Below are 16,064 nucleotides of genomic sequence, written 5' to 3'. Positions count from 1 at the left end.
CCTTCTCTCACAGTCACTTACATCAGACAAATAGTATTCCATCTTCTTTTCCACTCTTCATTCAGGATCCATATTTCTGGTTGCAATTCATCTAGAGTTGATTGTTCAATCTCGAGCACAGTGCAATAGTATCATACTGTATACAGCCAACAACTGAACACCACATGTACAGTGCTGCTAAGTGAAAGGAACGTGTGTAAATGTATTCACATACAAGCCTGTATGTTGCGTAACAACACTTGGGTCTTCAGACACTAAAGCACACACTTCACCTCTGCAGTCGTCCACCATGCCCAAGCAGCCCACTCAACCACCAGATTCAATATATTATTTTCTCAATTGGTCCTATTGAGTTTCCCTTGCCGCTCCTAAATGAGTTAGTCCTCAGAGAGCCGGCTGGGAATGAGGGCCCAGCAGCCCCGGAATTGCATTTCTGCTGCTCTGTGAGCTACTTTCTTCAATTTAGTCACTGCTTCATTGCAAACTGCATTTCCCAGAGTGCACTGCTCGGTGCCCTCGCTCTATCCTCTTTCTATGAATCTCTGTTATTTGCTATGAAAACAGGGGAGCAATCGTTCCTACATGTCATGACCCACAGTAATTAGACTTCTATCACTCCATATTAAGTTTGGGGGTGGGGGGGTGGGGGACTGGGGGGTGTAACATTTCCCTCCCTTCACTGGCTTCTGATGTGGGCCAGCGTCTCAATGTTTTAAGGTCTCTCCCAGCAGTGGCCAGCTCAATACTAATAAAACCATAATTTACTAGGCTGGGGTTCTGATTGATAGCTCTCTCAAGGCTCTATCGATCAGTCCTCTCTCATCCAAGTGAGCATCTTTTGTTAGGGCCAGCCACTTCCTTCCCTCTTGTCTCTTTGCATAAACGTTCTTGTAGTGACTAACAGCAATGCTTTTGGACTGGATTACAAACAGGCCAATTGGCATGCTGAGGAGACTACTTTGCTGCTCTTTTATATACAGACTAAGCTGTTACATCTACTCTCTTCACAGAGTTAACTAAGCTACTGTCTGTAAGCTCTATGATGCAACAATGCTAGTTGTGAACACAGGGAGCAAAGTCTCTGCAGGCTTTGATCTTATTCCTGTACCCCATGCTGCTGTGCATCAATAATAAATCAGTGTTCCAGCCTGCCCATTACCTGACCATGATCCCTAATGGTTAGCTGCAAGATAGAAGCTAGGTAAATGATGATCCTTTGTTGGCCGTCAGTACAAAGCAAATGGCCTTAGATAGAACAATGAACTGTTTTTAGAAACGGTCATTTTTGCCTTTTAATGCGGGTTGACCCCCTCACCTCACTCTTCATATTGCCCTGTCATTCTTACATCACACTGTCACGTTCCTTCAATTTCAAGCATTGACATTAATTAGCTGTCATGTATATCAAAACCTCAGCAGTGTCGTAAATGTCGACATCACTAGTTGTGCATTTGATGAGGCACAGCCGACAAGGCTGGACATTTCTGTGAATGTGGTACTGTGTCAGTGGTTTAAGGAAATGAGAAAACAGGAAACCAGAAACACGTTTTCTCAGCTGACTAAACGCACTTGGCCACTTTGCGGTGGTTTCTCTTACCACATGGTATTTACATAATTGCGGTTTGCAGGACTGGAAAATCTTTCAAGTGGTCAAAAGATGGGGAATGCTTTACATAAACGCTTATGTATAAAGTGAAAGTTGCAAATATTCGAAGCAAAAGACTGAAGTGATAGCACTGCCATCCTTGGGCAGAGGCTCTGTCTCATGAGTTATCATGAGAACTCTACCACGATGCAAAACTAATAATATGAAATTCAACTCAATCTGTAGACGTGTCGAATGAGCAAAGCAAACAGACGGGAAAGATGAGAGAGGTTTTGGGGTGAAGCATCTTGGGTGAAGTATGTTTTTGTTACTTGTTATAAATTCAGCGCTTCATTGGCAAGAAGCTGTAGCGCTTTCAAGAAGGACGGCAAAAAAAAAAAACACACGACAACCAGTCTGTCAAAAATAGTTGATGTCTGCAGGAGATCTCCGTCATAAATAACATCACAAATGCACAGAGGCGTGTGCGCACATCCTGTGATGAATTTTAAATCAGAGCAATGAAACCCAGCCACAAGTATAGTTATCATCAGTCTGTCTGCTTTTAGATTCTAGTGTGATAAATATCTTAGTGATGTCACGAACTGCTGTAGCTGTTGCAACAGACAGAAACAAACATCCACCACTGAGCGAAAGTTCATAAACAGGATGAGGGGGGTTTAGCTCAGACATAAAATTCATCGTATTTTTATAGGCATAATATAACCCTCAATCTCTACACATTTGTTACTATCTTAGTTTTAACAATCCTCATTGTAATGATATCATAATCATATGTCCAGTTTGTAAGTTTTAGCCACAGCAGAAAGTAGGGCAGCTACAAATCTCAAGATCACATTCAAATAAAGTGCTCATTAATGAGGGCTATATGTCACTGCGAGACACAGTAAAGTGATCATCCCTTTGTTCTGCAGTCTATCCAGCAACCCTCATCTCAGCTTCGGAAAGATTTTTACATTTGTGCTACACTTCGCTCAGCATTTCCCATTTACAAGGAAACTACTTTACTACTCAAGCAGGTTAAAAAAAAAAATTGCTATTGCTGCAGGTTCTTCCATCTAATGGAATAAAACTGTATCATTGAGATTCCTATGTTTGAAAACAAATGCCATGCTTCCAAAGAAAATACACATTATGGATTATGCTTTCAAATTTTGAAAACGATGATGATCATTAGTCATCTTTCGTACTCATACCTCGGTACGAAAGCACTGAGGTATTAATGTTGGTTAATTAAATAAATGCATGTACATTTTTAAGAAGCCAGCAGTAGTGGAGGGCAGAAACAAATCCAGAGTGCAGTAGTGGGGTTGAGCTTACTGGCTAGTATTTATGGATGAATTAACAGCGCGCAGCACAGCGGGCTACAGTCGTATGATGTCAGTAGTAGAGGTAGACTGATTACCGGCCTGGCCAAATATCCGGGCTGATATTCAGCATTTTTCCAATTATCGGCATCTGTGATTTATCTGTCGGATTGCCAATAACATAAACTAATTTAAAGATGTGCTGCTTTGGCTCTAATGTAGCATCCTCTCACACAATGTCCTGCCGACAACAATATATGATTGGTAACACGTCACAGTTAATATAAAACACTGAAACAACTATAAACACTGAATAATCTCAATGTGCAAAGAAACTAGTAACTACCTAATAAAAAAGAAAAATATAGCCTAAATTTTGCACACAAATGTGGACATGAGTGATACAATGTTTTAAATACAGGTGGTCTTGTTCAGGTCTAAGTAAAGACGAACACACCTGCATTTAATATACCATGATCAAGCATCTGCACAGCATTATCTCTTATTCACCTTCTGTAGTCTTTTTGTCTTCATGTGATTGGACTGACCTGGATATGGGGGGCTCACACCTGATCATGAGGGCAACTGAGACATGTGTACTGGAAATGTGTAATGTGGACAATCTTTATATTTACTTTTTGACTATTATACAATAAACTGTATTCATAATAATGTATCATAATCTAATATTTTGCGATCATACTGAGAGACACAGAATGGGAATATTGCCCTGAGGTTAATGCGGCCAATTATCTAATCAGGAGATGATGATTTGTTATTGTGGCACAAATAAATACAGGTGTCTGTTTACTTCTTTACTTGATGAAGACCATCTGTGGTTGAAATAATTCTAGTTAGCTCAACAACAAATAATACATAAGTGTCCCAGTGTTTTTCTTCTTCTTTTTTTTTTTTAAAGTTACTCACTACTCAAGTGAGTTTTTGAATTAGTACTCATACTCAAGTGGTTATTTTGATTATGACTTTTACCTCTACTTGAGTGTTTATGAAAAGTAACAGTACCCACCCCTGAACAAATCTAATACTGACTTTCAACAGCCAAACCACTGTAACAGATCATCATTTAATTCAATCACATGACTTTGTGACTTGAGGACCTATCTCTGCAATGCAGATGCTCTATGTTAATGCGAGTAACATAGATGGAGCACATTCCGGAAGTGTGGGCCAAAGAAAAAAAATGAATTGAAATGAAAATAAATGTAATTGCCTAACGCATGTGATGATATATTAATAGAACTCAAATATAGAAGGGGAAATTATGAAGTCTCTGAAGCAGCAATGCAATTACAATGCTTGAAACAAATTGGCAGTGACCAATCATATCATTGACTATCTGGGGCACACTGGTACTTTTTCAAACAAGGGCTATCTGTGGAACCAGAACAGAGGAAGAATGTATTATTCTGGGACAGCGTGCATGGGCATAGAGTGTGTGTGCATGGGTTTCTGTGTTTGTGTGTTTACTAAGAATATTATATGATAAATGACACTTTTTCTGCCTACCTTTGTCATACCTTATATTGTATTTGATTGCATATCAAATACAATATAAGGTGTTGGTAATAGGACTGGCCAAAACAAATTTAAAGAGGCTTAATCTGCTCCTCTGACTTAGTTCTTGTTGCTTTTGTCTTACTGCTTCTTCAACCCACTAGGTGGGGCTCCATCAGTCAGTTTCTATGAGCAATTTCAAGCTGCACATAAAAAAAAATATTGTAAATGCAAAAATTCTTGAATTTTTTTGCCAAAATTTTTTTTTACCTTTGCTGAATTGCGATTGAAACAGACTCAGTGAATAAATTATGACGTATGAAGCATGTGACTTAACTGAAAAAATTAATACATGAAACGAACTGAAGTACCATATTTCCAAAGTATTTTCTACATTGTTTTTTTACACATTTTTTTTTTGTGCCTGCCGCTGATTTAATTGTGTCATCTTGTTGCGCAATCTTCTGTAAAAGTCTCATGGCAACCGACCTGTATCTCAAAAACAAACTCGGATTTTATAGTTGTGTACGGGTGGATGGAACTGCTACTGCTATCCTGTGACTCAGTTTACTAACAGTCAAACTGAGACTTGTATTTTTAAGCTTTGAAGATTTTTAAGTTTTCCAGGTCACCATGGTGGAGAGGAGGTCGTGTGGCCCAGGCACCACTTGGCAATGCCTCAGCCACACACAAATATGCCAAATGAGGCAATGTAATTGTGATTTTGGGCTATATAAATAAAACTGATTTGATTTAAGCTTAGATAAGAGCAGTAAGGGTCCACACTCTTCAGATTTTAAATCAGGTTCATGGGGACCTTCCGGGCTTGTGCTCCATTAAAAATAGTCCCCATGCTGCGTGGCTGCTTTGTTAGACTTGAATACATCCTTAATCATGCTGACGTTTTTTTTTTCTTTATTCCGAGGTCGGCAAAATTTCTCATTTTAACCCAAGGCAGAGGCCACTCATCGGCACTGCTTTAATGGCAGCATAAATAGACCAGGTACTCCACATCGGACATGGGCTTAATCATTGGCCCTCAGTAGTATGAACCAGCCTATTGAAACACTTGTCTTTGCCACTGAGAGGATCTGCCTGGATGGATCTAACCCCAGTGGGCCTCTGGCAGACCTTGGGCAAAATGTGTGTGTGGGTGTGTTTTTGTGGGGATTATATATTTGTGTGCGCATGCCTGTGAAAAGGCTAGTAAGTGATCACAAGATGAATCATCCATGTGTTACAGAATACTATGCTGTTAGAACATTTCAAGTTACATTGCGTAGAAAAAAATGGATACTAGTTCAGAATGGTAAATGTCTTTGGTTTTGCAAACACCTACCAAACCAAGCCGCTTAAACGACTAAAAACATTGCACTGCTCTCCTCTGACAAAGTTGATGGTACTTCGGCCGACAGGACCAAGCAATGATGAAATCAATGCAGTTTTCATGGAGTAAGGTGGCCTGGATACGCTGCACCCATCGAGCACCCCCCCCCGCCAATGCATTAGGCTGTGCTGCTCGGCTCCTCTCCCCTGCAGACAGTGATGGATCTGATTCATTTCAATGGTGGCCTCCAGTGCTCACTCCCATTCGGCTGGGTGACAGTGGCAAACTGGCGCTGGCTCCCCACATAACTGCCTGGCCAACACAGCAGAGCAGGGGAGAAGGGGAGGTGGTTGTAACTGCTGGGGGCCTTCGTCGACATTTAACTTCGGCTTTTCTTATTTGAGGTTTGCAACTGACCTTAAATTCCTCATTTAGAGTCGTATCTCCTTTTTACACTGTATATTAAAAATCCCTCTAGTGATTTTATGTCACCTTTTTAAACCACTAAGCTTCCTGAAAACACTACATCTTCAGCAGTACATGATCGCCTGTAATGGGAGTTTAATGGATGGAATCTAAAATGCACTGTTACATTTCCTTCTCCTTTTGTGTCATACACTCTTTATACCTTTCTCTGCAAGATGTCTTATAGCAACTGATGTTGAAATAAATGTCAAATTATATATGAAACTTGTCAAAATGTCTCTCTAAATTGTGCTCTAAATGGATCAAAAATGTAATAAACATCATCTGTCATCCTTTCAACGACAGGGTGATAGTTAAATAATATTTAAAAAAAAAGGATTTTAGCTGTCTCAGACTGTGCTTGTCTGTGACCTTAACTGTCTGTTCAGTGTCAGTCTGTCTACCTGTCTGCCCGCTGGTGAGGGATTAAAGAGGACAGGAGAGTGACTGGACCGAAGTGATAGAACTCACTGAACCTTGGGGCCGGGCTTTCCCCAAAGGGACATGTGTCCTCTCCTGTAGAGCGGAGAGGGGTGGGGATGGGGATAGAGGAGGGATGAAGGCTCGAGGAAAAGAGAATGGGTGTAGACCAAACACATTTAAATTCTATTACAAAGGCGCCCCACACTCTCTCCCTCTCTCTTGGATCAAGTGAGGGGCATCTCACCAAACTCTCAACAAACTGCCAAAACTGGGCAGTGCTGATAAACTATGGAGATTCTGTTACTACACTGCCCATTTCCCATCTAAAATGTTTTCAAAAGTATATTTTAGTTCACTGTTTAGTGGTAATATGATATCACTTGTTAGCAGCCGGCTGCCAAACTGTTTCCTGTTTCAAAACAGATGACGAGTCAAAACCAAGCACGCCCAACTTGCAATATGTCACCCATCAGCAGGAGTGTTTCTTGGTCTGGTGCGGCGCAGTGCATTCTGGTTGTCTGCGAATGTGAATAACACACTGCCCTTCTTCTCTGTCATGTAGCACCAATTTTACTACTACACAGACAGAGGGCTTAACTGAGTGAACATATTGTTTTTTTAATTTTTTTTTTTTTTTCGTGCATTGTAAAGTGGTTCTGTGGAATGTTTTGTACATTTCCTGTTAAGCCTGCTCCTTTTTGTTAGAGACAAATAGTTATAATAGTTAAATAATTGTAATAGTAATATTATTTATCTATTGAGTTTTAAGCAGGATTTTGTAGTGTTTGCTAAATTAAATTAGTTGCTGTTTTGTGCCCTAAGCAACCAAGCAGATGTATACAGTATTGCAGGACCCCAATGAAAAACTACCGCTAATTGGATAACGGTAAGGTATGGAAATATTTGTCACCTGAGTTCAACTCCAGTCCCTGGCTGTATTTATCAAATGTTCTACCTGTTAAACTATGTCGTGCCACAAGTTGGGGGGAAAATGGGTGTTGAAAATTGACATTAAAACAAGAAGAAAAAGAAATGCACAGGGCGTCAGGCCGATGATGTGGGGTGAGAGGAGAGAGAGACAAAGCGCTGAGAGGAAGAGGCCAACAGGGAGGGTGAAGGGCAGAGAGAGGGACTGGGGCTCAGCGTGGTACTCCAAACTGACACACAGCCACGGGACACAGGCTCCAATTAGAGTCAGAGCAACACTAATCAAACCTGATCTACAACCTCTGGCTGCAGGCTCAGTGAACGTGTGTGAGTGTGTGGATGTGTGCGTATTTAGGGTTATTGATGTGTTTGTATTCACACACACACACATCCACAATCCTGAAACACAGTCACACTGTGTTTAGCATTTCACAACTTGCTAAATCATGTTTGCATTCATCTTGGTTTATGCTTCAGTATGTGAACGAACAGTTTAACAGAGTTTATCTGGGGGAGAGGTAGGCTGGGATTAGCTCAGAAACACAAAGGGTATTTCATGAAGGCAAAAATCCCCTCACTTTCAATATTCTTGACTGTCGTCTAATGACAAATATCCACCTGATAGCAATACATATTCTTTTATCTGCCTGTCCTACAGCGCTATTCCGCAGGCCTGTCAATCACAAGTCAGTGAAGTGCTTCTTAGATATCATATCAAGGCCCACCGTCGGCAAAGAATATCATACAGTCCAGGAAGGGGGGGCGAGACGGTATCACCCATCTCACACAGGAAATGGGACTGTTTGAAGATTTGCATGGTGGTGCGGTCGCTTCATAAATGTCCTCCTTTAGCTATCTCAAAGCAACAAAAACCTATATGGGATAGATTAGCGCCAGCGGCAAGGTAGAGGAAAGCCACTCTCATTTATCATTCAGTGCACTTAAAATGCAGCTATCCCTCTTCTTCATTCAACATGTCTTCCACTTGACCACAGACAGGATTTGAATTAGTAAATGCATGTGCATTTCTTTTGTCTGTGTATACATTTTCTGTCGTATGCTATGTGTGTAAACATGGGGGGAGTGAAATGCACAGTCCATCTTGGAGTTCTGTTAGCTCCCGATTAGAATACTAATAACAATATCTGATTAAAGAAATAAACAAAGGCGGACCATTTCAATCCTGCTCCTTGTGATCAGTCCCTAGTACATCCGTGTGACTCCTCCCCGACAGTTAGCCTACCTCGCTGTTTTTGGACACCAGCCGGGCCACAATTAGCTGAATCATCCCTCGCTTGTTGCCCTCTACAGACATGGATTCTCGCAGTGTCTCCATGGCATCCTGGTTGGTCATCCCATGCAACGACTCCCCATTTACTGCAATGAGTTGGTCATTGACACGTAGACGCCCATCCTGCAGACAAACCCCATCAGCAAAAGGTTAGATACGACTTTGAAAATACTTGCATCCAAGTTTTATGGTTACCGTCATCATTAGACTTGAGCAGGAACAACATGAGCATTCTGCAGCTGCTCTTGTGGCAGGATTTTAAAAATCACATGTAACCTCTCTCCAAGAAAATCCCATTAAATACCAGGGCATGATCATAATCTTGTTTTCCTCTTCTCTGGAACACATTTTAATGACATTGTTACACTCTCAGCCTGACCCAAACCACCAGTATTTATGAACACTTAAATTAAAAAGTTCAAGGGAATAAAAAAAATAAAGAAAGAACATTATTGTGCAAAGGAAAAAAAAATCACAACTTGGATGTCATGCGACTTGAACAGCATTAACGTCAAGTGACCACTTCACAATTGTAATGCCAAGGACTGTGATTCCATGCTGTATAGTGGTCCACATACACCGTTGTACATGCCTGAAGGTTCTTGTTTGAGATAATGGTCAGAGCATAAGTGGGTGGGAGTAGTTACTTGCCTTGCTAGCAGCACCTCCATTGATAATGGATTTCACAAAGATGCCCAAGTCGGTGTGGTTTTCCTTGGACCGATTGCCCTTGACGCTCACTCCCAGGCCTGCTGAGCCCGAGTCATTCAGTGGGATCTCAAAGGTCATGAACTCTTGTGTACCATCAGGGGTTAACACCATGTCGTTTTCCTCAGGCTGTGGGTATGAAAAAAAGAAAGAGATGTCTCTTTGATTTTGTTTTACATGAGTTGGCTCTCACATATTTGTCATGGCTCTGGCACTAATAACGTGCTAATACCCTTTTTTTTTTAAAAGTGAAAAAGGCAGGGTACAAACATTGGCACACAGCTCTGAGTATTTTGAGCTGATGACTCATCTTCCCACCTAAAGTTGGCAAACTGTTGTTGCGGCCAACTACAATGTCATTGTTATATTCAGAGGGCTGTGTGAAGTGTAACTTAACTTTGGTGAAGAGACAGAAAAACAAAGAGCAAAAAAAAAAAAAAGATAATAGACACTAGTGGAACAAAAATTGAAAGAAGAGGGATGGTGAATGACAAGAAAATGGAAAGCAGGCGGGAGACAAGATAAAGAGGAGAAAGATGAGGGGAGCAGGAGAAGAAAGCGAATGGATGGCAAGCATGTCACATATCTCAAGGCTGTCATTGTCAATTGGCCGCACTGTCTAGCCAAGCGCTGCTAATTCCTTTCCACCGTCATGAGTTCAGTGTAGGAACAGTGGGGACAGCGGGGAACTTTGAAAACGCCAGGTAGCAATTTGGCGCTCAAACAACAGCGGCTTCCTTTGAACAACACCCCTTTGAAGGATAATTGTGACATGTTAAGAACCTGACCCTTCTTCCTTGTGCGAACTGTGGGCCTTTTGTTGAAAATTACCATAGTGGTGTTTTGTTGATGTGGCCAGTGGTGCCGATCCTCATGCATGGTACACTAAAAAATGGTTCATTTCAGCTGCCAGAGAGGTGTGAGAGAGCTACTGTTGAGTGTCTAACACCCAGCGCGATCAATTCAGCTGGAAAATAGTCCATCAAACAACCACTCCAGTCTCTTTTCTGACAATTTCCACAGGTGTCTAACAAAGACCATCTGTAAAAAAGATAACCAAAGGAGAAGCATTTGTGTGTTTTGCTTCTCGCTCGCAGCCAAACAGAAGGGCGAATGAGGTGTGAGCGAAAGCTGATGGTGTAGAGAAAACACCAGAGGCATCAAAGAGCTGGCAGTTTCTCTTCTGTGTTGATGACCAGAAAACCTGGTAAAGGTGTAAGAATGTTTAAAAATCATTTGCATTCATTTGTTTATAAAAGGTTTCTGGGCTATAGCCAAGATAAAGAGAATAAGCAGCGTAACAATAAGCTTTGAGCTCACTCCACAGTTGTTCTACCCCAACGGTTTGAAAATGAAACAAGGCTTCTTCCTCTGTACATCTCATAGAGAATGTAACAAGTCTTCCTCTACATTGAACTGCTCCACTTGAGTTCTTGAGAGTTAGATACCTTGCTCAAGGGCACCTCAGCAGCAGTTGTTGAGAAAATGTTTGCCGAGCCACTTTTCCCCCTGCACCTTCATGTTCAGCAGACGAGCGCTGACAACTGTCCGATCACGAGCCCGCGCCACAGGAAGCTTGAGAGCAGTGCTGTAATACTGTGATTGGCCAGATTGTACAGTACATGCATCGTTATTGCCATGGCAGCCAAATCCACATGAACAATACTGGCAGTGAGAGCAATCAACCCCAGAAACCCACCCCAAAACCTCTTTAAATAGACTCACATCAATACACATGCGTGCACACACACAGAGCCAGATGGATGGCAGCCAGGTGTGTGCCCTTCACAGCTGCTCGGATAAAGAGTGAAGCAGAGGAAAGAGGGGAAAGATAGAGCATAAGGTGTCTTTTTTTTGCCTTGTCTGAGGCTGAGGAGTTATTAGGATGCAGCGGTGCGTTCAGGTGGAGGCTCTTTTCAACACCCTCTGACTGAGCCCCTATTCTCCAGACAGCCGTCCTATCTGCCCCCTTTTCTTTCTCTCTGCTTTTCTTCTTCTGCTTTCAAAATGACTGTACACCTGTCTGTGCAACCTGCCAACTGGGCTTTGTCCATGACTGGACCCTAAGTAAATTCAGACGGCTGGAATCCATATAGGCGAGCTGCATTTCAACACCTCTGTTTCCATTACTGAAATCACCGGCACTTGTCAGGAACTGACCCTCTGCTTCCCCTCAGACGTCTGAGTGAAGCGGGTAGGGAGCAGGAAACAAAACAATTGAAAAACAATTTATCTAATGCGGGGGTAGATGTAACACATCACAAAACAATGTTTGACTTCCCATTATTGTTTAGAGCTTGTAAAGACATAATGTAAGAATTTCTTTCAGCTCTGACAGCTGCTATATCGAACTTTAACTCAACTCGTGCATTGTGTTGAGTTGGTTTCCATTGCAGGCCCATAGCAACGAGGCACAAACATACAATTTCCACTCTGAAAAGCATGCTCGCGGATGAATGGCCTTGTGCGTCATTGGCAGGGTCAGTCTTTATCTTTAATGAAGATGTTTTATCAAAATAAAATAAATAAATAGTGGTGGTGAGTTATGTCCCTGGAGAGGCTTTTAGCCCAGCAGTTGACGATAGTAATACATTGGATGCAAAAATTACTTTGGATGGACCCTGTCTGAGCCCGTGTGTGTCTATATGTGTGTGAGTGAGTGTCTGTGCGTATGCGCTCTCTTCCAAAATGATGACAGAATAACCACCCACTCAGAGCTGTGTTCCGGGAATAGCGGGCCGAGGCAGAGAATGAGAGAGCAGTGTAACATTTTCATCAGACAGGAACAAGCGCCGCTAGCCAAGAATGAGTTTGTCAGGCTGCTTGACAGACCTCGTTGCACCGATTCAGCTCAGGCAGAGCTGGATTGAAATACCTCTGAGCAGGAGAAGAAAGAAAGTCTGCTGATTGTTCCAAGCTCAGCCCTGTGTATGCACCTGGGACAGACAGCGCAAAAGTACTTACAATAGATGAACTGATGTAAAAACACTGCAAGGCTTCTTGTTTAAATGAAAAAGCAAACGGGAAAAAGTTTTTATGCATAATCTGTCTGTTATCAGAAAAACTCAAGATAATTCACTGCTGCATTGTGGGTTCAACATGTTTATTTAAATCAAATGTGTTTCCAGGGTATGATCAATGGCTTGAAACCTTCTCCTGCCATGAAGTGACAAATCCAAAACTGCACTCTACACTAATGATGGCTGAATGTGTTCACACCTCTATCCCCACTAGTCGCTAAAGCCAGGAATGAAGTCTACCTGACTGAGAATATAATTGGCCTTGCACATTTACAAAAAAAAACTTTATTTTAAGATAACATTGAGGAAGTTGACTTCCTTAGAGTGCTGGCATATCTGCTTAAGTGCATATCTGCATGCACATGATGGCTAGCCCACGTGTCCTGCATTCCTCTGTTGGACTATTGGTTGTGATACTGAATGTGAAGCGAGGTCAGAAGACTCAGAACACACAACAACCATTGTGGAAATTTTTATCAGAGGAAAAACTTTCTCAGGAACTTTTGCAGATTTGGTCACATTTTCAGAAGACCCATAATAAATTCAGATTTGAGGCAAACTTCATGAATATTTTTTTTAGTAGTAGTAGTATGTGTTCCACTCATTCCATCACAGAAAAATGAGAGCTGTAGAAATCATTGGAAGTGAAGACTGCCATGATATAAATTTTCTTTACAAGTGTATGTAAACTTTTGACCACGACTGTATGTTCTCTGTTTTGGACAGAAGAGGTCTATAGAGTATGTAGCTGCATGTTGCATCACATGTTGTCAGTCACAACAAATACCAACATTTGCAAGTGCGCATTGATGCAGTGGTGCAGCCCTCAAACTTAATACTTGTTGTAATATCATTACCATCATTATCCCAATAGCTTAAGTGGCTAGCCACTTGGCCAGCTTGTCACAGAAGCCCACGTCGTGTTCTTTTTGCTCCCTGACACAGCCGTGCAGTCACAGTCTATTATACGATTAAGTCCTTCATTAATTAACACTGTGATGGGGTAGGGACCATTTATTACAGTCTATTGTCCTGGCAGGGGAGGGCGAAAGAGGTAGCATTTGAGCAGAGACATAAACAGGTGAACAGAGGAGGGCAGAGAGAGGAAAGCGTTGCTCATCAGTCTAGTAATAGAGCCCAGCCTGCTTAATGGGCCCTTTTGTTTTGCTTCTAGCTCGCTTAACTTGTCACGTGCTAATAGGAAAGGTGTGCTGGATGTGTGCAAGTGTGAATCAGAGAAACAGAGCAACAAAAGAGAAAGAGTGAGATGCAAGAGAGAAAAAAGAGAGAGAGAGAGAAATAGAGAGTGCAAATGAATCACAATTACTTCTATTCACACATAACTCTGAGTTCTCCGCACATCACTGCCTAAAATAATTAACACTGCTGGAAACTTCTTTCCACACTTGGCCCAATTTGGTGACATAAAGGTCATTGGAAATGAATTTAAAAGGGCTAAAAGAAGTCAGCCATGGGTGTAATTGCAAAAGTGGTGCACGTGTGATAAGTATTGTACCACAAATTTCCTTTGGCTGTGTTTCTACTCGCAACATTTTGTGACAAAAGGGGCCGAATATTAAATACGTCTAAGCCTAAAAACAAATCCAGCCTTTTCCAGGTACAAAGAGGGCCTGAGAGCTTTTACACAACACTAAAGGGCATGAAGCACACTGCTGGCAGTGGCAGGTTTTAAGTGTTTGTGAACTACCATGTTCTTCACTGGGTAATCCAACACATTTTGACTCAGCACTGACAAACATGGACTGTTACCCTTTGGGGATTTTCTAACGAGAAAGCTCATTTGGCTCATTAGCACAACAAAGTCTGTTTCTACGGGTGCATCTGAGGCCAGATCTGGCTACATCCTTACAAATGCATGAAGGCTACTGGCTCTCAATGAAGGCACTGAGTGCATTTCACCGTGATCAACCAAAAAAAAAAAAAAAAACATATACAGGGTTGGCTCGACACTGGATGTTTCTATTGGTGATTTAGGAAGCGATTACATCTAATCAAAGAGGACATCAAAACATAAAAGGTGACTTTCTAAGTGTGCTTAGCAACTGGGAATGTTTGCAAAGGCGTTTCAGTGGAACCAAAGTATAGACGCACATCAAGAAGCAGATGCCTCTCATTTCAAGCTCCGCTATGTCCAGCTGTATATGTACACTTCAACCCTTTATGTGTTCTAGAAACAGACGCTGAATCCCCTTTGGGAGAGTGACTGTGTCGCCATAAGTGGCCTTTAACTACCTTGTTTATCGGCATAGCACAATGCTGCGGTGCACCCTCCCGTTCTCCGCACTGACAGCAAGCATAATTATGGGAACAGCTGCTGAAAAGTGCTAAACGAAAACAGGTGGCGTCGACTAGACACGCTCGGAAATCGTTAACCAGCCTGGCATTGTCTTCAACCACGCTTGGCAGCATTAGCTTTAATTACGACAGAGCATGTTTCTGAACTCTGCACTTTTATCGGGAAACCTTTCTATAGGAGCCAAATTAATAATGTAGTGAGGACTCATCAGCATTCTTGGAATAGAAGGTGTCAGCGCTCAACAAAAGGAAAACAAGGAGAGAAAAGGAAGAGGAAAAAAGTGGCGCAAAAGTGCAATAGGAGTGATTTTTTTCTGCTAAACTTCAGGGACTAGGAGAAAAATATGAATTTTATGAAGCTTTCAGCGGACAATTTGGATAAAGTGTTCCCAGAAGAGAAAGCTTTTTGGAGATGGGGAAGAGATTTTTGGTGCCATGGTAACACATTGGGGTCCTTACCTACCAGATCACTGTGCCCTGTCATTTCAGAGACATTTTTAGGCATAAAGTGGAAGAGAAAGTGACCTCTAAGATGCATCTACTGCTGTCAAACTGTTCTAAAGAGCCCTGTAAAGTCACGGATGCTCTCACTGATTGTAGGTTGCCAAACCGCAGCTCTCCACTACTCCTTCCAAAGGCCTTTAGAGCAATTCCTGTAATTTGACTTCACCTGAGTTCCAACTCAGAACAAATCTACAGAGTAGGGGTCAGCTATAGTAGGGGTCTACACATTTGCTACAGCGGAGCAATTTGCTGATTATACTCAATTATATTGAAGCAGCTGGTCTGTTTTAAAGATTTATCATTGAGTACAACTGGGAACTAATTACGAAAGAAGTGTGAATACCCGCAAAAAGGTTACAGGACCTGAAATTATCAGCTCTACCAGTAAGAAATGACTCATCTCCTCGAGTTGTTTGCCAAGTTTTACTAAGGTAAATTTCTGGCACACAAACGTGCTGCTATATAAATAAACTCCTTTAAAGACAGACAAGAACCATTCTGTCTTCAGTACTTTAATAACAGAAGTTACAACAAATTACATCATCCTCACAGTGAGGCGGAAAAGCATTACTCTGTCAGACATCTAATTATATTAACACCAAAGATGAAATTTTTTTGGCATGGCTGTAGATACCACATAGCTTAAGATAGCACT

At 41.7% G+C, this 16,064-nt stretch overlaps 1 protein-coding gene across 1 annotated transcript in view; it reads right to left on the bottom strand.

The window, feature by feature from the left end:
- The window catches only part of LOC311249272 (partitioning defective 3 homolog), a 350,671-nt gene that overhangs the window by 149,910 nt on the left and 184,697 nt on the right, over positions 1 to 16,064 (bottom strand). The window contains exons 13-14 of the mRNA XM_084340181.1: positions 9,513 to 9,698; positions 8,814 to 8,984 (exon numbers count right to left, since the gene is read on the bottom strand). Coding sequence (XP_084196307.1) covers positions 8,814 to 8,984; positions 9,513 to 9,698 — 357 coding nt within the window. The remainder of the gene's footprint in view (positions 1 to 8,813; positions 8,985 to 9,512; positions 9,699 to 16,064) is intronic.

The sequence above is a fragment of the Pagrus pagrus genome, assembly GCF_965226575.1.
Source record: "Pagrus pagrus genome assembly, chromosome: 20".
Classification (NCBI taxonomy): domain Eukaryota; kingdom Metazoa; phylum Chordata; class Actinopteri; order Spariformes; family Sparidae; genus Pagrus; species Pagrus pagrus.
Note: the sequence above shows the minus strand (reverse complement) of the source record. Positions and strands in the feature narration are given on the sequence as shown.